Source organism: Heteronotia binoei, chromosome 16, assembly GCF_032191835.1.
Source record: "Heteronotia binoei isolate CCM8104 ecotype False Entrance Well chromosome 16, APGP_CSIRO_Hbin_v1, whole genome shotgun sequence".
Taxonomy (NCBI): Eukaryota; Metazoa; Chordata; class Lepidosauria; order Squamata; family Gekkonidae; genus Heteronotia; species Heteronotia binoei.
The window spans coordinates 6455067-6477272 of NC_083238.1; the positions used below are offsets into that span (position 1 = coordinate 6455067).

Here is a 22206-nt window from a genome sequence, read left to right on the forward strand (position 1 = left end):
CTATTATCAGGTGCCAGACAGAGCATGCCTATCACTCCCGCTCTTCAGATACTCAGTTGGCTGACCATTTGTTACTGGGCATAATTTAAGGTATTGCTTATCAAATACAAAACCCTTCATGAGCTTGGTCTGTCTTATATGCAGAACCGCTGCTCTCCATATGCTCTGCCACAACAGCTTTGTTGATGTGAACAGGGGCTTCTGCGGGTGACAACCTGCAGATGGGTTGAATGAACAACTGCCTCGACATGTGCTTTCTCTGTTGTGGCTCCCACCTGCCTGAGGAGGTCAGGGAGGCTACTAATCTCTTGGTTTTCTGTAAATGGCGCATAATGTTAAGATCACATGTGAAGTGGCTAACTTTTGTGCATTAATTATCAAATTATGGCATTCCACCTTAAAAGTTCTTAAATTTGATTTTTTAGTATTATATTTTATGCCTGATTGAATTGAATTGATTTTTTTGAGGAAAAATCGTACTGCTACAGCACCAATCCCAAATCAGACTTTTCCCTGCAGCCACTGTGGCCGGACCTGCCTGTCCCGCATTGGTCTTGTCAGCCACCAGCGAGCCTGCAGTAGACGTGGACTACGGCACCTTTCTTAAATCTTCGTTCGCGAAGTCAAGCCGAGAGAGATTGAATTGCAAGCTGGTCTAAAGACCATAATAAATTGCTGCTGCTGCTGCAAACTATTCAAAACTGAATTTAAATTAAAGAGGGCTTTTCTGTGTAGGCAACAGGGCTGCACCGTACAAAACGATTAACAAATATACCTGGGTAAATTATTAATGACTTGTGGTCTATACTACTATGTATAGTTCGCTGTAAGAAGGATCTTATTATATGCTTTTTTTCATAATTTAATTAGTCATGTTAAAACTTTGGCTTTCTTTCACTTGTTCTGGTTGATTCCAGACTTCTACAATTTTATTTATCTATTTATTTTTCAAATTTATATTCCACCTTCCCCACAAGCGGGCTCAGAGTAGGCCGAAGTAAACAGGCCATTCAGCATCACATCACATAAAGTTTATAAATAATTAAAATACTTTAAAATGGAATAATTTAAAAACAAGTTGCACCAGGTGTTACATGCCCAGTATCCAAACAAGTGTTGCTGGACTCAGAAGTTTGTGTGATTTGGGCCACACTTCAGCAGGAGAGGCCAACTTTTTATTGGACACCTGCCACCTCAGCCAAAGGCCAGGTGGAACAGCTCCATTTTGCAGGCCCTGCAGAATGGTAGAAGGTCCTGTGGGGCCCTGAACTCATGAGGGAGCATGTTCCACCAGGCCACAGTCAGGGCAGAAAAAGCCCTGGTCCTGGTCAAGGCTAAACAGATGTTCCTTGGGCTGGGAACATCAAGCAGATTTTGAATGGCAGAGCGCAAGGCTCTCTGGGGAACATATGGGGAGAGGAAGTCCCTCAGGTATGTTGGTTCCAGGACATGCAAGGCTTTGAAGGTCAATGCCAGAACTTTGAAGTGGATCTGGTATTCCATTGGTAGCCAGTGCAATTAATGTAGCGCCTACTAAATGTGTGCTCACACAGGCAGTGCAGTCAGTAGGCATGCTGCCATGTTTTGCACCAGCTGGAGTTTCTGGATCAGCTGCAAGGGCAAACCCATGTAAGGCAAGTTACAGTAATCAAGCCTGCAAGTGACCATTGCATGGGTCACTGTAACCAAGTCCTGGCGGGGGGTGGGGAGGTAAGAAGCCAGTTTCCTGATCTGCCAAAGATGATAAAAGTCTCAGCTGGCAACTGTGGTGACCTGGGCCTCCACGGAAAGGGAGGCATCCAGGACCACCCCCAGGCTCCTCACCTTCTGGGCTGGCACAAGGAATGTGCCATCCAGAGGTGATTCTCGTCTCACCTCTGCCCAGACTCAGGTACAAGACCTCTGCCTTGATTGTAACCACTCAGTCATGGGCTTCAATAGCCTAGTCAAATTTTCTGGAGCAGAGTTCAGGTAGCCATCCATCAACAGACAGAGCTGGGTGTCTTCTGCATACTGGTGATACCCCAGCTCAAACCCTTGGACCAACTTTGCTAGGGGGTGCATATAGATGTTAAAAAACATTGCTGAGAGAATCACCCCCGTGGCACTCTACATTCAAGTGGGTATCACAGGTATACTCCCTCACCAAGCAATACCCTCTGGCCCCAGTCATGGAGAAAGGAGGAAATCCATTGTAAGGCAGACCCCCTAACTTCCATCTAAGACCAGTTCCTCATTAGCAGTTGCTATGCCCCTGGATTTTTGCTTTCCCTGCCTCAAGTGATCAGTTCTCCACCAGCTGCTGTGCAGACACATTTGGATCCCTGGCTCTCTCCAATTTCCCTCGCAGCTTCCTGCTCTTGTTTTTTAGCGTTCCAGAAGCCATGAGGGAAATTGGAGGGAGCAATGGATCAAAATGCATCTAAGCAGCAACTGATAGGGAATTAATTGCTTGAGTCAGGGAAAGCAGAAGCCTGGGGCAGAGCAACTGCTAGTGAGGAATTGGTCTAAAAGTAACTGCAGTGCTAACCAATAATAACGCACTGGTTACTGGATATCCCATTTTGTTGATTTCACTAATTCACTATGTGTAATCCATAAAACAAGAGAACCCAGTGGCCCATACAGTCCACCAATCTATGTTACGTCATGGCCAAAACCCAGATACCATCAAGAGGTCCACCAGTGGGGCCAGAACTCCAAAGCCCCCCCCCCCACTTTGTGTTCCTATGAGAAAGACAGACTATAAATAATATAAAAAAATAAAATCTACCTATGTAGGATTTAACTAATAAAGATGACTGTTCATTATAATTTTGATAAGCATCACCAAATTCAACACATTATAATTCCTTCAACTCAATAGAGCTGGTCTCAATTAAGCAAATTCATTGTTAGGATTTCCACTCATCGTTACAAAGCAAAACTGTGGCATGTTCTCTATTCTGAACTGCCTCTTTTCCTTTTATCCTACGTGACCAAAGGATAGAACGGAAGTGGTTATAGAAAAGTAGAAGTGCCAAACATCTGCATGTTTTCAGCCAGTAAACATTGCTATAATGTCCAAAATGGAAAAAAGAAATTCTGCAGAGTTGGCTCAAAAACTACATAAGAATAAATAAATCTCACCTCTGTCACAATTCTGTTCATCACTATTGTCCACACAGTCCTGGATTCCATCACAAAACCATCTGATAGGGATACAGTGTGCCTTATTTTTACATCTAAATTCATCTTCTTTACATGCTGTTACACAATCCATCTGTTTAAATATATTCATATACAGCAGTATTTATTAACAATAGAATTATAGACAGATCAATAAAAACTCAGCAAACTGATACTTTCATTCATTATCTTTCCTGTCAGAAGACAGAGGAAGAGTAATACTTGCTTTTGACTGATAATAAAATTACACTACTGAATGCAAGTAACTGAAAATGCACACAGTTCTGTGCTGTGTTATGAATACGAAAGATATAGCATTTGATCCTGTGGATTGGAAATAGGCTTCTCTGCTTTCCCCATAGTACAATGGCTACAGTGAGGAGAAGGATTCTGGAAAATGGAGATTCTAGTGTCAACAGAAGCTCAGCCACCAGAAGATGGTGGAGGGACAGTTACAATCTGCTTGCTTTCATGACTGCGCACCCCCCCACACACACACACTCACCATGGGTCAGCAAGGATTTGAGAAATCACAAGTGTTGTTGTGAGTTGGAGAAGGCAGAAAGATTACCTTGGTGCTTGTAGGATACAACCCATTATATTACTATTTTTTTTCGTTAACACAGTGACTCCTTACATGAATAAGCCAAAAAGCACACAGAGCTCCTATCTGCATATGGTATAATAGTTTATTATTCACATAAATGAAATTTGCAGCTGCTCCTGCATTCAAATGAATGGATAAATCTGTTCATGACTAAAGGCCCATGATGCACTCAGAATGTGTTGGGGGTCATGGATGCACACTGTAATCAATTGAACTCAATTTAAACTCAATTTAAACAGTGCTTGTTTGCTTGGCACTTCAAAGAAGCATAGCAAGGGGGGAGAAGAAACTTCTGGTTTCCCTCTTGCCTGGTTTTGAGCAGCAAAACTGGTGGTGGCAATGGTGTCTTTTTACCCCCTTTTTTCTACCTTCAAATGCCCTTTCTAGTTTGTTTTTGTTTTGCTTAGAAGTCCCTTACTAACTCTCCTTACTGTTTATGTTAATTGCTGTATGTTCATGTGGGTGTGTTTTTTAAAGTTGATTCTAATGTCTTTTTGCTGCTTTGGGGGCCCTGATTGGGTAAAAAGGTGGAATTAAAATGTTTTCTATAATAGTTCATGAATTGCTTACCTCATCAGAACCATCAGCACAATCATATTCTCCATTACACCTTAAAGATGCTGAGATACATCCTCCATTGGAACATGCATATTCACTCGAAGAGCAGGTTGGTGATGCTATATCAAACATACATTTGGCATTAGGCAAATACAGTGAACAACCGCATCACCATTATTAAGATTCATCATTCAAATTTGGCATTTACTTAAAATACTCAACTGAGTAAGATCTATCTGGTGCATTTTTATTGCATCCTTCCTCTAAGGAGCTCAGTATGGCATATATAACTCTCCCTAAGTGTAAACAGAAACTGCATTCTTTCCTTTACCTAAACACCTCTGGGTCTCTGTTTAAGTCAAGATAACTTAACTTCCCATGTTTTAAAAGTCTGGGTAATAATACATGGTAAAGGCTTTTTTTTAAAAAATGTGTTTGACTTTAGGATTTTTTTTAAAAAAAGAGACTGGAATGAAGAGGTTGACAAAAGAGTTCATTGAACTCTTCTAAACTGTATGAAAGTGCATTAACTTTTTTAATGTTTAAAAATTTATCAGCTAGCTTTATTTAGCACAAAATAAACCCCGGGTGAGATAGCACCCAAGGCATAGGTATCATCTTCTACTGTGGTGAAAAGGTTGTCTGCCAAACAGCACTGAATGGACATTTGGAATGGATGGGATCCTGTGGAACACTTATGGAAGGAGCTGGCAAAGCTGGATCTTTCCGGCCTTCCTCCTTTCTCAGCAGCTGTTGGTGAGAACTAAAAAGGTTGTGCTGGGGGATGGGGTACCTGCATGATTTTTTTTTTTAAGTAACACAGGTGACTGCAGCAAGGAAGAGAGAGAAATCATCCACCTGCCTCCACTTCTTGAGCCTCTTGCCTTGTAGAAAGACTTCCTGCGTAAGACGAAGGGATATATTCAGGATATGGGAAAGCACTCGTTTTTCTTGGATTTCTCGTTCTTGTTAAAATCATGTTGCTCAAGTACCCCAAATAAAGACATGGCACCATAGCATGAGTTTAGTTGGTTCATTAAAATTACCTGATCTATGTCATCAAATAAAGTTCAGTGTTGTTAAATGTCAGGTAGTCCACACTGGGACAAAAAATCCCAACTTCTTGTATAGGCTAGTGCTATTTGAGCTTACTGAACTTAGAGTCTGAGAAGAAAAATAGATCTTGGGGTTGATAGCTCAGTGAAAGTGTCAACCAAGTCTGCCGCAGCAGTGAAAAAGGCACACTCTGTGTTAGGGGTTATTAGTAAAGGGATTGAGAATAAAATGGCCACTATTGTAATGCCCCTTTATAGATCTGGAGTGTGATCTCATGTGGAATACTGTGTACAGTTCTGATCACTGTATCTCAAAAAGGACATCTCAGTACAAAAGAGGGTGACCAAGATGATGGGGGGGGGGCGGTCCCTATCATGAAAGGCTGAAGAGTCTGGGACTTTTCAGTTTAGAAAAGAGATTACTAAGGGGCACATAACAAGTTTATTAAATTAAGCATGAGGTGAAGAGAGTTGGCAAAGAGAAATTTTTCTCCCTCTGCCAAAATGCTAGAACTTGAGAGTATCCAATGAAACTGAAGCTGATGGGCAGGAGGCTTCTGAGCCTCCTGCTGGGGGCAGGAGTTCCCCCAATTTTGGGGGCCCCATCCCGCCACCACAGAACTGGAGGCTGGGGAAGCCCTGCACCCAAAGAGCACCAGCACACTGTAATGTGCCTGGCATGATGACATCACCAAGAAGAGATGCTATTACTCCGGGCACATTGCTGAGGGGACACTCTATCACTTAGGAAAACACTCTATGATAATCATAGAGTTTTTTACGAAGTGATAGAGCATCCCCCAGCAACATACCCAGCATGATAGTGTCACTTCCAAGTGACACATGAAGAGTCCCCTACACATGAAGAGTCCCCAGCCCGCGGTCGGGTAGGACCTGCAACCCTAATGGGTATAGGTTCATGACAAACAAAAGGAAATATTTCTTTACACAGAGAGTGAGTAAAATTTTGAATTTGCTGCCAGAGGATGTAGTGATGGCCACAGGAATAGACAGCTTTAAAAGCAGATGAGATAGATTCATAGATGATAGGGCTATCAGTGGTGAGTGAGGGGAACGTCCACTTTCAGAGGCAGTCAACCTCTGAATCCCAGTTCTAGGAGGCTACATTAAGGGAAGGTCTCAGCCTCTATGATGTGTTGTTGACCCTCTAGAGGATCTGGTAGGTCACTGTGTGAGACAGGATGCTGGACTAGATGGACCACTTCTCTGATCCAGCAGGACTCTTCTTATGTTCATTCTTTTGCAAGCCCCATCCTGCTGTAAAGCCAGTGATGGTCTGTTTGGGACATGCCCTCCACCGTGCCTACTTGTCTTAAGCAACCTGCCCTATTCCTGCCAAACCAGTTATAGCATAGATTCAGAGGGGTAGCTGTGTTGGTCTGAAGCAATATAACAAAGGCACCTTCAAGATGAGCAATGTTTATTTCTGCATATAAAGTTTTGTGCCACTGGACTCAAACTTTGTTCTGTTCAGACCAACACAGCAAAACTTAGTTCTAGTTGTGGCCTAAACAGTCCAAGACTAAGCCTAATTAAGCAGATTTTACTCCCACCACACCTGAATTAAGCAAGTGAAAAAACTTTCTTCCCCACTGCAAATCAGGGAAGAATCCCTCCCCCCCCCCCCCCCGCAAATTGCTGCTTCACCCCAAATGGCACCCGGCTACTCCTGCAATATTCTAGGGGGAAAGGGTGAGTCAGCAGGAGGCAACCAAAGCTGCAGCATGAGGATGGCATACTCTCCTTTCTGCCTTCTCTTTGGATGGCTACCATTGTCCATCCAATCCAGTCTCATGCTTCATGTGAAAAAGCACTGGGGTAAATCAATCCTCGGCTCAATAACCATGAAGGTCTCTTTTGTCTGTAGCATAATTGAAGATACTACCACAGAAGAGACTTAACTTCAGAAGCAATTAGCTCTGAAACATTTGTATTCCAAGTATGCAGAAACTAGTTTACTCCAGATTTTGTAACTATATAAATTTCTAGATGAAGTCTTAATAAAACAACTTTCCCAGAATGGAGCTTTCCCCCATAAATTATATTCCAAATTGTTACCACCACGAACAGGAACATTTTACACAGTGAGGTGCTGTGTACCATAGCAACCCAACAGATTAAGTGGAACAGAAGAGGATACAAGCCTTTTGAGTCACATACTGTCTGGGTTTTAGACTTGGGTACACAGTGCAACTATAAATATGGTATATCATATCATGCAACAATCTACAAAAATGTAATTTTAGTTGCTGATCCATTTCTTACTGTCAATGGGTGGGGTTCATTTGTAAAGAAGTACCTGGTTCACAATTTTTCTCATCCTCTCCAAGTATGCAATCATCGTGCCCATCACATTTCCACTTCATTGCTATGCATTGACCATTGGAGCACTGGAACTGGTCTTTTAAGCAACCAGATTCACAATATCTCTGTAAATATAATTAAGTCACTAATTTAATGAATGTACAATATAATATTAAACTTTAACAGTGCAAAATATTTAGGGCCCCACTCTGATTTACAGTATTTATAAATTCTCTAACAACACAAATTTAGCAAAACTATTTTTTTAACAAAACCCCAAAGAAAATAGTCAATATAACTGGATATTGAGAGAGAGAGAGTGATATTTAACACCCTCTCTCTCTCTCTCTCTCTCTCGGCTTGGCTTCGCGAACGAAGATTTAAGAAGGGTGCAATAGTCCACGTTTGCTGCAGGCTCGCTGGTGGCTGACAAGACCAATGTGGGACAGGCAGGTCCGGCCACAGCGGCTGCAGGGAAAAGTCTGATTTAGGGTTGGTCCTGTAGCAGTGCGATTCTTAGCCAACTGGGGTGGGGGAGACGAGCTTTGTTTAGGCCACCTTTTCTAGGCCCCTCTCCGTGTGGAGCAAGCAGTGCTGTCCCTAGATAAGGCTGCTTGGTCGTTCAGGGTGCTGCCGAAAGATGCTTTCGTCTCCGGGTTAGCATCATGCACCAATATCCTGAACCGCCTACATGCAGGATCGGGACTGCGGCTTCCAGTGGCACCTTCCACATGCCGTTTCGCCCCTTGCCTATCGCTGCAGGACTTGATGCGTTGTGGGTTGTGTGTGTGGATATGCCCTTCAGGCCTGCGCAGAGGAATTTTTTAGGTGAAGCGCAGTGTGCGCGGTACTGGCTCCACCCTTTCACCTGGGGGTCATCTGCCATGGCCCAGTAAGCCGGGACGCCGGCAGTGAGTCCTCCAGGTAGTAGGTGTTACATTAACGAGCTCTATCTGCCCGGGTTTGATGTTAGAGTTTTCCTTCTCTTAGGCTGACGAAGTTGGTGGGCCCAGCCTGCCCATCCGGTTATACCGCCGGACAATTCGGTCGCACCATGACGTAGCAAACTCTGTGAAAATGGGGGGGACCAGCGAGAAGGTGTTGCTACGGATGCAGTAATGCAGGAGAGGCCATTGCAGTGACCATCTGCCAGGCATAGCCAGACAGTGACCACGCGGCGTTCACTACACCGGGAGAGGAGAGGCTATGTATTGCACATGCACTTTCCCTGGGGGGGTAGGATTTCCAGAGGGAGCCCACCCCCCACCACCCCCTATTTAACACCAGTTATTCTTATAATAACAGTGATCCAGAATGACAACCATTTATTAATTTTTAAAACCTCTCAATTTATTTAATCACAGTTAAAGCGTACTTGCAGAAGCTAGGAAAAGCAATACCCACATCCCAATTTTTTTCTGCTACGATTGCTTTGGGGTGAGCTCAAGAAGCATAAGAACGCCCTTTAAAAATCTATCATTCCCTCCATTGTCTTCCTCCCCTTTTGTTTTTCAGCACCTATACCAAGCCTGCGGGATGCTGATTACACACAATTGTTTCTTCTGTTGCTGCTGTATTGAAGCTTGAGTGATAGTTTCAAATACTTAACTGAATAGTGATGAAATTACACAACATATGTTTGCTCAACAGAGAGCATTTTTAAAAAATCAAGAGCATTGTGGTATATCTGTATGCTATAAAGAGGGATAGAAAACACATTTCCTAATATTTCCAGAGATATTAGCAAACATGGTATAATATGTTTGGGCACTTTTTGCAATAGTGAGCATGGCATTTAAGCAAGGGTAGCATATTCCAAATTGGTATTCCAAGGGATTATTTCAAAGGTGATGACTACTGAAGGATTACACAATTTTTAAGGTTGAGAGAGAAGAAATTGTTAAACATTTTCTATTCCTTGGCTCAATCATCAACCAAAAGGGAGAATGCAACCAAGAAATCAGAAGGAGACTGAGACCTGGAAGGGCAGCCATGAAGGAACTAGAAAAGATCTCTAAGTGTAAAGGACTGTTACTGAAGACCAAGATCATGATAATTCAAACAATGGTGTTCCCCATTATGATGTATGGATGTGAAAGCTGGACAATGAAGAAAGCTGACAGGAAGAAAACTGATTCCTTTAAAATGTGGTGTTGGATGACACTTTTACAGACCAGCGAAAGACAAATAATTGGATTCTAGAGTAAATCAAGTCTGAATTCTCCTAGGAAGCTAAAATGACTAAGGATAAGCTATCATACTTCAGTCACATCAGGAGAAGACAAGACTTACAGGAAAATACAATAATGCTAGGAAAAGCTAAAAGCATCATGAAAAGGAGGAGACCCAACAAAGGAGGAGACCTCAATAAAAGGAAGCCACAGCCTTCAGTTTACAAGGCTGTTAATAGGGTGTTTTGGAGTCCATTAATTTATAGAGTCACAGGGTTATTAATTCATAAAGTCATTATTAGTTGGAAGCAGTTTGATGGTACATAAATATTTTGCATGTTAACTTGGATCTAACTGGGATCACCGTGCACAATGCTACCTGGCTTGTACTATATTGCAGACTAATTTCTCCACAGAGCGGGCTATTTTTCATTTCCATTATTCTTTACAATTTAGTTCCAACAAAAAGCTAACGTGCTTGCTACTAGAGATTTTTTGTCCCTTTGGGGTTCTTTAATATTTAAGGAGCTCTATGTGATCCTTCCCTCAGTTCTTTCCCCCCAAAAAATCTGTTTTCAGTTCTTCTGTCAAATTGTAGACATCTGCTTTATGCCTGCTCTGATGTATTGAACTGTCTCTTGATATGTAAACTGCATTAACTGTTCCATAATTACTGATTAAGCCCTTTGAGGGGGAAAGAAAGTGAATGGCAACAGACTGTAAAATTATTCCCTTTAAGCCCAACCCTTCCAAACTCTGGGCTGTAGTCTGGAACTCTTATGTATTTCTTACAGCCAATGACTGTGGCCAACCATTCTGGATTGTTGGAATAACAAAGGGATGATTGACTAGGAGTTGTGTAGCTTAAAAATGCTATATAATTGGTGATTGTTGATAGAACTCTATTTATTTATTTTATTCAATTTGTATCCTGCCCTACACTACAGGCTCAGGGTGGCTCACAAGATGTGGTTTGACAATAAATAATTCATAAAAAGTGAAGCCAAAACACCCAATAACAAAGGTATGTGTGTAAACTGCTGTCAAGTTGCAGCTGACTTATAGTAACCCCTTAAGGGGTTTTCAAGGCAAGAAAAAACCTGCAGTGCTTTGCTATTGCTTGCCTCTGCACAGCAACCCTAGACTTCTAAGATGGTGTCCCATCTAAGTACTAATTAGGGGTGACCCTATTTTGCTATCAAGATCTGACAAAATAGAGCTATCATTGGCTGTCCAGGTCAGGGACCTCTAAAAATTTAGCAATTTGGGGATAAGATTAGATTAAACATGACATAGGTATATTTGCATATGACAACAATTATTTTTGGTGGACAGAAAATTAGAAGCTCTTCAAAGCAGCCCAGTGGTACCTGGGAGGTTTACAATGGCATGCAAGGAATACTTTCCAGGGAGTCAGCCCCTTGAATAGACCTAGGCTAACAATGGCGTTTCCAGATGGCTCAGAGTGATCTTTCTTCGCTCCATTGGTTTTCCTTTCAGACCTGACGCACGCTGAAGCTTGATCAGTCATATTATGTTGCTATGCTTTAACTCTTTTTAAAGAAACTCTTTTTATAGAAACTTGTGAGCACCTCTGCAGCACTGTTTGAGATCACCATAGTACCATTGCATTAGACCCTCCCCCAATTTTTTTGGGATTCCTGAAAAAAACTGGATTCAAATACAAATGAAGTATTTTGATCTGGAAATTTCTGGAAATCCTGACTTTTGGGGGGTCCAATAGAACCAAACAGAAAAACAGAGGGGGGAAAAGTGGCAAAGCTGCTAAAAACAGCTGACAAGCAGCTCAGCTGGGGTTCCTTTGAGTGGTCCCTTTAACCTGGACTAAAGAGCTTGCCAAAAAGCTGAACCTGCTGGAAGAACTCTCCCCACAGGTTCTGCTGGGGCTCTACTGGGCAGCCTGGTTTAAACAAGACTGCCAAACAGAGCCCAGCCAGGAACCAATCCTGTGGGGAGAGTTTTTCTGTGCCAAAATCCAGGATTTTTTGGGGGGGATGGGGGGGTTCCTCCCAATAAATCCCAAATAATTGAGAAGGCAAAATATACCTGAAAAATACTGATAAGCTGTTTTCTGGGTATATTTTCAGAATAAACCTGAATGCACACCATTATTGTCCAGCATAGGTTATAGGTAGTTAGGGGTGGAATTCTAGCAGGAGCTCCTTTGCATATTAGGCCACATGCCCCTGATGTAGCCAATCCTCCAAGAGCTTACCAAAAAAAAAAAAAGCCTTGTAAGCTCTTGGAGGATTGACTACATCATGGGGTGTGGCCTAATATGTGAAGGAGCTCCCGCTAGAATTCCACCCTTCTAGGTAGTTAATGATATGTTGAACCTGTTTGAGCCAAAAGCTGTATGTGACCATCAGTGGTGTTCTGTTATTGTTTGTTTGGGTCTATCTTGTAGTAGCAGGTTATCTTTTTGTTTCATTCTGGCTTTGTTAATTTTTTCCCCTTACTGTATCAAGTGAGTATTGCAATTCCAAGAATATCTGTTGTAGACCTGCAGGTGAGAATCTCTGTCTGAGGGACCATTTGGTGTGTTTAGGATGGTGACTGGAGGCATGTAGATATGTTTGGTGGTCAGTAGGTTTCCAGAATAAGGTGGTCTTTATGCTTCCATTGTACGATGGTGATTAGAAAGTATATTGCTTGCATGGATTGATTCATGATCAGATTGATTGGGGCAGTGGGAGGTGGAAGTTGCTGAAGTCTTGGTGAAATTTCTCCAATGTTTCTTTCCCATGTGTCCAAATGAAGAAAATGTCATCAACAAAGATATGGATTTGATCAAAGATACAGTACAGGGTAGATTTCCTGCCCCCCCCCCGCAACTTTCTTGACTTGTTTCTTCCTGGTTCTAATTTGGTTCTAATTAACACTTTGGAAATCTGTAAGTGATGCCAGTCAGTGGAAGGTGGAAGTACTTCCCAGCACAGTAATGTATGGTGGCATACCAAGGGCAAGACAAAGGGTGTGGTCTGCCTGAGCACAGCTTGAGAAAGGTTCTCTTTTTTAAAACAGTTTTAAGGTTTTATTGTAAATTCAAAGATACAATTCTTCGTTGGTAATTTCTGTCTTGTCTACATAGTCGACCATAGCAAAATAAAACGTGTTGTCTTTAGAAAGTGGCTAGTTACATAGCTTAATTCAACCATATAACATTTGTTTTATCATTAAATCACTATATTACACTTACTGCATCAAGAAAAGTTGCATAATTATCATGTGGTGCCGAGCTTTCAACAAAGGGAAGCCATATGGTTTCAAAACAAGAGTTGTGAAAAGCAGAGTCTGGGTTTGAGTTTGAGTCCTTTAATTTGTCTAATATACAGAATTCCTGGAGTATGGTAAGCCAGTTTGCTATTGTTAATGGTCTAAGGGTTTTGAGGAAGCTATGAGATACCTAGCTGCTGCGCAAAAATATTCCAAGAGAGGTATTTTGGATATTTTGGCAGGATGAGGATAGAGGCACATGAGGATAGAGAGACCATAAGTTTAGTAGAAATATTTCTGGTTGCAAGGAAATGTGTATATTCAAAGTTTGTTTAATAAATTGTTGTATGGAAGGCCAAAATTGGAGGACTGGAGGGCAATCCCATCTGCAGTGAATGTAAGTACCCTTTGTATTGCAGCAATTGGGGGAAGGTATGTACTGCATATGGAAAGGATGGGAGTGAGGTACCATCTGGTGATGGTTTTGAAAAGTTGAGTTCTCAGTTTAATATTAAAAGATTTGAAATGTTTAGAACTCCATAAATTTTGCCAATGGTTTTGAGAAATGGTAATTTTTAGGTCTTTAGACCAGATTTTGGTGTAGTTTGGTATAGTCGTATCTGATGTCTGTAATAAGCATTTGTAAAGGGTTGAGATTGCTTTTCTGTTTGGTAGGATTTGAGGTTTTCTGAGATACAATTCAAACGGTATCAATAATTGTAAAAGTCTACTTTTAAGAGAAGGGGATGAAAATAAGTGACTTAACTGAAGGTATTGATACCAGGGGATTTTAAAATTTCCCTTCCTTTCAAGGCTAATTTTGTCATAAAGTTTGCCTTGCTTGGATATGTCTATTATACATGATAAATTATTGTGATGCCAAATGTTAAAAGTTGGGTTGTTAAAGGCTGGAATAAACCAGTGTTGTTCTAAGAATGGTGACAATGGGGATATCTTTGGTTCTAGATTTTTCTGATATCAATCCCAAACTTTTAGCGTACTAGTTAAAAATGGGTTAAGCGAAGTAGTTTTAGGTCGTAAATTTGGAGGGTTCCAAATAACGTTCCTAAGAGGTAAAGATGTTGAAGACCCTTCTATTACTACCCAGTTGGGAGCTATCGTTCAAAATTTTAACTAAGGAAGATAGATGGGTTGGATGGGTTGCATCATGGTATAGTATTAAGTCAGGAAAGCCATAGCTGAGGGATTCTGCAAAGTGTTGGGTAGTTGATACTTGGACATTCCATATTCCAAAAAAAATTTAATAGCAGTCTCTGGCATTGGAGGAGCATTTTCCATGGGACCTCTAGTGGTAGGGATAGAAATAAAAACATGAATTTAGGTATGATAAAAGATCAGATTAAGTCAATTTTTTCTTGCCACGATAAATTTAGTTTCTTCCAATTTTTGAATTTGGCTTGGATTGACTGTAAGATAGGTGTCAAGTTTATGGTGTGCAGGTCTTGTAGATGTAAAGGAATTAGGAGAACTATTTCCAGTTTTTATTGATCCGTATTTAAATTCTAGATGTAGATTCGATTGTGTCTGTTCTTGTAAAAGCATAGGATATAGTTCTGGGTTTTTTTGTTGTTCAAATAAAGTCCTGAAATTTTACTAAAGTTGCTGATCAGAGGGTTTAGATGTTGTAAAGATTGGTTAGGGTTGGTAATTTATAAAACAACATCATCTGCAGATAAAGATAATTTAAAGGTGCTGTTACAGATTTTAATTCCTGAGTTATTTGAGTTGGAACGTATTTACAGAGTGAGGTGTTCTATGGCTATGTTGAAAAGGAGAGGGAATGGGGGCAACCTTGATGGGTGCCCCTAGTAGGAAAAAAGTAGTCAGAATGTAAACCATTTATTCTTAATTTTGCTCAGGGAGAGTTATAAATTGATTTAATCGCTATGAGGAAATTTTCCCCGAAGCCCTTTGCATTGAGAATATTACATAAATAATTGGATTCAATAGAGTCAAAGGCTTTTTCCAGGTCCAATAAAAGTAAAATGGGTTCAGTTTTATGTATTCAGCAATATTTGATCATATTTAAAGGTTTGCGGATATTATTTGTTGTTTCTTGCACGTATGAAACCAGCCTGTTCACTGTGTATATATTGAGAGATGAAAAGATTCAGTCTGTGTGTAAGAATAGAAGAGAAAATTTTAAAATTCTGATTCAAAAAACTAATTGGTCTATAAGCTTTTACATTGCAGGATCTCGACCAGGTTTTGGGAGAACAATTGTTACTGATTCAGACCAGGATGCAGGGAGTTAGCCCTCAGTTACTAAATTGTTGCAGACTCTCATAAGATATTTGGAGAAGATTTGGGGAAAAGCCTTATTATATTCACCGGGAAGGCCATCAGTCCCTGGGGATTTTACATTTTTTAAACTTTTGATTGCTTCTATTTCTTTTTCAGTAATTGGTGCGCTGAGCAATTCTCTGTGGTCTGATTTTAATTTTGGAAGGTTTTTAATTGATAAACTGATTAATTGAATCATGAGATGGAGAAGTTGATTTATATAATGAATTATAAAAATTAAAACATTGATTTAAAATTTGTGAGTCCTCTGTATACTTATTTCCTTGATTGTCTTGAATTAATTGAATTGGCTTGATTGGTGGTTTACAATTGACTATTTGGACTAAGTTATGAATAGAGTGAGGACATCTAATAAAGTGCTTAAATTTAAATCTAGCTTTTTTTTTAAGACTGGCTAGTTCCAATGCTTCTAGAGCCTTGCGTTGAATATCAAGTGTCCAAAGGAGTTTGGGATTGTATGTTTCCTTATGATGAGATTCTAGATGGTTAATTTCAGATAAAATCTTATCTTTTAAAATATTCTGTTGTTTATTATAAAAAGAGGAGATTAATATAAAATGTCCTCTGATGACGGGTTTAATTGCATCCCAAAGTGTGGCATTTGAGGTTTCCCCATTGTCATTATCCTGAAACTAGCTTTGTAAAGCTTTTTCAGTATCTAATTTAATCAGATCAAGGGATAAAAGAGCTGGGTTTAGATTCTATTGTTTTGGGGATTTTAAAGAGTTGAACCATAATACCTTGGCATTGACCCAGGCATGATCTGAATAGATTTTTGAGCAAATTTCAGATGAGAGGACTTTATTCAGGAGATTAGGGGAGCCTATGAAAAAATCAAATCTTGAAAGCATACTGAAAAATATGAATAGTTTCTAACTGTTGGGTTGTTTGACCACCATATATAAAAAAGATTAAATTTGCTTAAAACTGAATGGAGTTTTGTGAATCTTGGGAGTTTGGGGTTTTTTAGATGTTGCTTTTTATGACTAGTAGCATGTGATCAACTATATAGTTAGGTCAGCGCCTATTAAAATATTGCCCTGTGGAAAAGTCATTAGATGGATAAAAACCTCTTCGATAAATGGTATCTGCTGATCATTTGGGGCATTTAGTGAGGCAATTGTAGTCTGTCTGTTTCTAATGAATCCTTTGATAAATTTATATCTTCCCCTAAGATCATAATAGGAGTCTGTGAGTGAAAAAGAATTTTTGTAAGAGATTACTATGGCTACTCCTCTTGCCTTGCTTGATCCTGGTGCCTGAAATTGGTAAGAGAAATGATTAGTCTGAAAGATGCTGTGAGAGCTTGAGGACGGTTTTTGAAGGGGGGCCCAGTGTCATTCTGTGTCTACTCAAATTGTTTACAGCCATTCAGGAGACCTCCTGAGCCATCAGCATAACTGGAAGTCTGCTTAAAAAGCTGCTTGATCAGCAGAACTGGACCAACAGGCATCAATACTGAGATTGCTTCACATTTATGTCAAAAGTCCTCATTTCATTTCAGAATATGAAATCTCCTATCAGATGTTCTATCAGATTTGAATTTAACCAATTTATGTGAGAATGGACCAGTGATCTGATTCAACATAAGAAGGTGCCTTATGTTGAATCAGACCATTAGTTCATCAAAGTCTGTATTGTCTGCTCAAACTGGTAGTGGCTCTACAGGGTCTCAGGTGGAGATCTTTCACATCACCTAATTCTTTTTAACTGGAGATTATGGGAATTGAACCTGGGACCTTCTGTATGCCAACTAGATACTTCTGCACTGAGCTGTGGCCCCATTTACAATTTTACTTCATATAGCTATAGAATTTATGTAAGATATCAGCTGTATTGCTTCAGTCCATTGGATTATATTGCGTAGGTGCCAACCTGGAGATGGCAGTGTGTATGGAAGTTGGAAAGAGCTCATTCCAACTCATCTCAGACACAGGTGATAAATGAATCAAGTCTGGCCTTAAGAAAATGCTTACCTCATCTGAACCATCTGCACAATCATAATCTCCATCACACCAAAATCTTGCAGACATACAGTCTCCATTTGAACAGTGAAAGTCTTTCAAAGTGCACGTTTGTGGTTCTGAAAGAAGAAAGAGTGTCTTCAATACATATGTGAAATCTGAGCAACTGGATTCACAAAGCATTGATACAAAGGTATTTCACACCTATTGTCAAGGAGGAGCTGGAAGGGTTAACAGACCTGGAAGAGTTGCCAGCCACTTCTTCAGCTGAACAAACAGCAGCTGGCCCATCAATCACTCTCCAGGCACCAGTGTCAGCTGTTAAAGATCAATCTCCTCCAAGCTCTCCTCCTCCCATCTCAAGAGTTCGAAGCAGGCTCCGGAAAGAACTTTCAGAGCAAAGACATGAGGCACGCGATGCTTTGGATCTCTCAGCCCTGAGTTCTAGCAGAGTCACTGCCACCCAGGGAGCAGGCTGATTGAGACTCCTATATAGTTCCCACCCAGCACCTGGTAACCTTGTGGAAGCTACAAGTCTATTCTCTGGCTTGCATCCATGCTCCTTCCTGATCCTGACCTGCTTGATTTCCTTGGCACCCTGACACCTATATATCCATGCCTGCTATCCATTTTTACTTATGTAAAAGCAAATATTTATTTTAAGGCAGATTACTTTAATTCTTCAAAGTTTTTCAGAAGTTTTTTGTGTTCCTAGAATTTAGGTCAAAGTATTGTTTAAAATAGTTTTCAACTCTTTCTATCAAAATTTTGAATGAACACTTGCAGCTTTTGCTTTTGAAACTGCCTACAGAAAGTGAACAGACTTTATTCATATTGCACATTCACATACATAAAATACTTAGGAATGTTTACTGGAAGTATGAGTCTAGGATATAAATGCAATATTGAACACTTTTATTGTTGTAATTCAAACACTTCACAGAGTTCAAATATTCAACTGACAGGTTTTTTTCGTATTTTGAAAGATAAATATTTGCAGACCTGTTAGTAACATTTTCCCCACAGTCCTTATGAATGGTACTGCCTGTTGTTAGAAGCAATTTTTTCCATAGTAAAGATTCTGTTTTCTACAACACATATTAACCAAGCAGACTAAGGTCAAGTGAGGAAAGAAAGAGGGCCATTGAGATCTTCACTGATCCTCAACCACATTTACAGCAGAAATAGAATCAAACTTTAATTTACAGATTTGCCTGTCTTGCATTAGTACTCTTTTGTCCTTGGTTACGAAACTGATATTTTCCTCCATTTTTCCTGCTTGCCTCTATTTAATAGCTTTGTATCTGAATGGTTTTCTGTCTCAGTGTTTCCTTTTACAAATATATTTAGACTTACAAGATTGTTTAGCTTTTTAAAGAAATACTTAACATGCTTAACTGTATTCACTAGTGTCAGAGACTCCAGTTTTACTGTGATCTCACACTAGGGTTGTCAGGTCTGGGTTGGGAAATCTCTGGAGATTTTGGGACTGGAGCCTGGGGAGGGTGGAATTTGGGGAGGGGATGGAACCTCAGCAGGGTACAATGCTACTGATTCCATCCTCCAAAGTAGCCATTTTCTTCAGGGAAACTGATTTCTATTGTCTGGAGATCAGCTGTGATAGCAGGAGGTCTCCAGGCCTCATCTGGAGGTTGGCAACCCAATCTCACATATTTTACAAGCTCCAACTAGTGACATGTAGGCACCATCACCATGAAGCATAGACAGCTTCAATAGGGGAATGGATAAGCATATGGAACAGAGGTCCATCAGTGGCTATAAGCCACAGCTTATCGTTGGAACTCTCTTTCTGGGGCAGTGATGTTCTGTATTCTGGTGCTTGGGAGGGGCACAGTGGAAGGGGTTCTAGCCCCACTGGTGGACCTCTAGATGGCACTTGGTGTGTGTGTGTGTTTTGGCCACTGTGTGACACAGAGTGTTGGGCTGGATGGGCCATTGGCCTGATCCAACATGGCTTATCTTATATTCTTATGTTCTTATCACAACATCTTTATTTTAAAATATTAAATTTAATATATTAATTTTACTCACTTTCTCTTAGTCTGCTTTGTGATTGATCTAACTGAAAAAATAACATTCTATGTCACACAAAAGACTAAAAGCTGGATTCAATCTTCCTGAAATACAGCATGTTCTCAGAACAAATCTTCACTGCCTTTTCATTCCTAGTACTCCAAAGAAGCTCCCCTCCAGGGCACAAGATCTCCTGCTATGGAGGAAAACATACAACAATAATGATGCAACCATAACTGGGGATCAGCAAACCTGGAATCATGGAATCATAGAGTTGGAAGGGACCTCTAGGGTCATCTAGTCCAACTCCCTGCACAATGCAGGAAACTCACAAACACTTCCACCTAAATTCACAGGATCTTCATTGCTGTCAGATGGCCATCTAGCCTCTGTTTAAAAACCTCCAAGGATCCACCACCTCCCAAGGAAGCCTGTTCCACCGAGGAATTGCTCTAACAGTCAGGAAGTTCTTCCTAATGTTTAGCCGGAAACTCTTTTGATTTAACTTCAACCCATTGGTTCTGGTCCTACTTTCCGGGGCCACAGAAAACAATTCCACACCATCCTCTAGATGACAGCCCTTCAAGTACTTGAAGATGGTGATCATATCACCTCTCAACCGCCTCCTCTCCAGGCTAAACATCCTCAGCTCCTTCAACCTTTCCTCATAGGACTTGGTCTCTGGACTCCTCACCATCTTCGTCGCCCTCCTCTGGACCCGTTCCAGCTTGTCTATATCCTTCTTAAAATGTGGTGCCCAAAACTGAACACCAGGTGAGGTCTTACCAGAGCAGAGTAAAGCGATACCATCACATCACGTGATCTGGACACTATACTTCTGTTGATACAGTCCAAAATTGCATTTGCCTTTTTAGCCACCGCATCACACTATTAACTCATGTTCAGTGTATGATCCACTAAGACCCCTAGATCCCTTTCGCTCCTACTACTGCTAAGACAAGTCTCCCCCATCCTATAACCATGCATTGGATTTTTCCTACCTAAATGCAGAACTTTACATTTATCCCTGTTAAAATTCATTTTTTTTTTTATTTTAGCCCAGTTTTCCAATCTGTCAAGGTCATCCTGTATCCTGTTTCTGTCTTCTTCTGTGTTTGCAACCCCTCCCAATTTAGTATAATCTGCAAATTTAATAAGCATTCCCTCTATTCCTTCATCCAAATCATTGATAAAGATGTTGGACAAAACAAGTCCCAGGACAGATCCTTGAGGCACTCCACTTGACATTCCTCTCCAAGAGGATGAGGAACCATTCACAAGCACTCTTTGGGTGCGATCTGTCAACCAGTTACAGATCCACCTAATGGTAACAGCATCCAAACCACATTTTACCAACTTGTCAACAAGAATAGTATGTGGAACTTTATCAAATGCCTTACTGAAATCAAGATAAACTATGTCTACAGCATTCCCCTGATCCAGCAAGGTAGACACTTTTTCAAAAAAAGAGATCAGGTTAATCTGACATGACTTGTTCTTAAGAAAACCATTCTGGCTCTTAGTAATCACATCCATTCTTTCTAAATGTTCCAGGACCGACTGTTTGATGATTTGTTCTAAAACTTTTCCAGGTATAGACGTCAAGCTGACGGGTGGGTAGTTACCCGGATCCTCTTTTTTCTCCTTCTTGAAGATGGGGACAACATTCGCCCACCTCCAATCTTCTGGCACCTCTCTTGTTCTACAAGAATTCTCAAAAATTATAGCCAGAGGCTCAGAAATTACATCCACAAGCTCTTTTAGAACCCTTGGATGCAATTAATCTGGCCCTGAGGACTTAGTTTAATTTAAAGAAACTAGGTGTTTATGTACTCCCCCTATGCTGATCCTAGACTGGAACTTCATACCCTCCTTATATGTTCTGTTTTTGCCATGTTGAGCACTGTTTCCCTCAGAAGAGAAGACTGAGGAAAAGTAGGAATTGAGCAGTTCCGCCCTCTCTTCATTACCCATTACAATTTCACTTTCTTGCCCTCGCAATGGGCCTACCATGCCCTTGCTCTTTTTCTAACTCTGAACATAAGAAAAGAACCCCTTTTTGTTGTTTTTAGCATCTTTGGCCAGCCTAAGCTCATACTGAGCTTTAGCTTTCCTTTTTCTCTATAAGCACTGGTGATTTGTTTATATTCATCCTTGGTTATAAGGCCCTCCTTCCAATTCCTAAAGGAGGCTTTTTTTTAATTTCTCAAGTCTTTAGAGAGATGTTTATGGAGCCACTTTGGCTTCTTTAGGCTTTTTCCATTTTTTCTTCTCATAGGAATCGTCTGTGATTGCGCTTTCAGTATTTCGCTTTTAAGAAACTCCCACTCCTCCAGAACCCCCTTTCTCCTAAGTATTTCTGACCAAGGGGTTTTACCCAGCATTGTTCTAAGTTTATCAAAGTTTGTCTTTCTGAAGTCCAACCTATAAGTCTGACAACGTATAGCTTTTCCCTTCTCTAAAACTAAATTCCAAAATCACATGGTCACTACTACCCAGGGTGCCCACTATTTCTACTTCTTCAATCAATTCTTCCTTGTTGGTGAGAATCAAATCCAAGATAGCAGATCCCCTTGTTTCCGTCTTCACTTTCTGAAAAAGGAAGTTGTCAGCAAGAAAAGTCAGGAATCTATTTGAGTTTTCATTTTTAGCAAAGTTGGACTTCCAACAGATGTCTGGGTAATTGAAATCTCCCATGATCACTGTATCCCTTCTCTTGGAGAACTTTACAATCTGTTGTAGAAGTATCTCATCCACGTCCT

General features: G+C 40.6%; 1 protein-coding gene across 1 annotated transcript in view; it reads right to left on the bottom strand.

Moving 5' to 3' along the window:
- LRP1B (LDL receptor related protein 1B) overlaps positions 1–22206 on the bottom strand; it is a 1229602-nt gene that overhangs the window by 137400 nt on the left and 1069996 nt on the right. The window contains exons 68-71 of the mRNA XM_060257450.1: positions 17423–17529; positions 7709–7838; positions 4346–4452; positions 3130–3262 (exon numbers count right to left, since the gene is read on the bottom strand). Of these exons, the coding sequence (XP_060113433.1) occupies positions 3130–3262; positions 4346–4452; positions 7709–7838; positions 17423–17529 (477 nt within the window). The remainder of the gene's footprint in view (positions 1–3129; positions 3263–4345; positions 4453–7708; positions 7839–17422; positions 17530–22206) is intronic.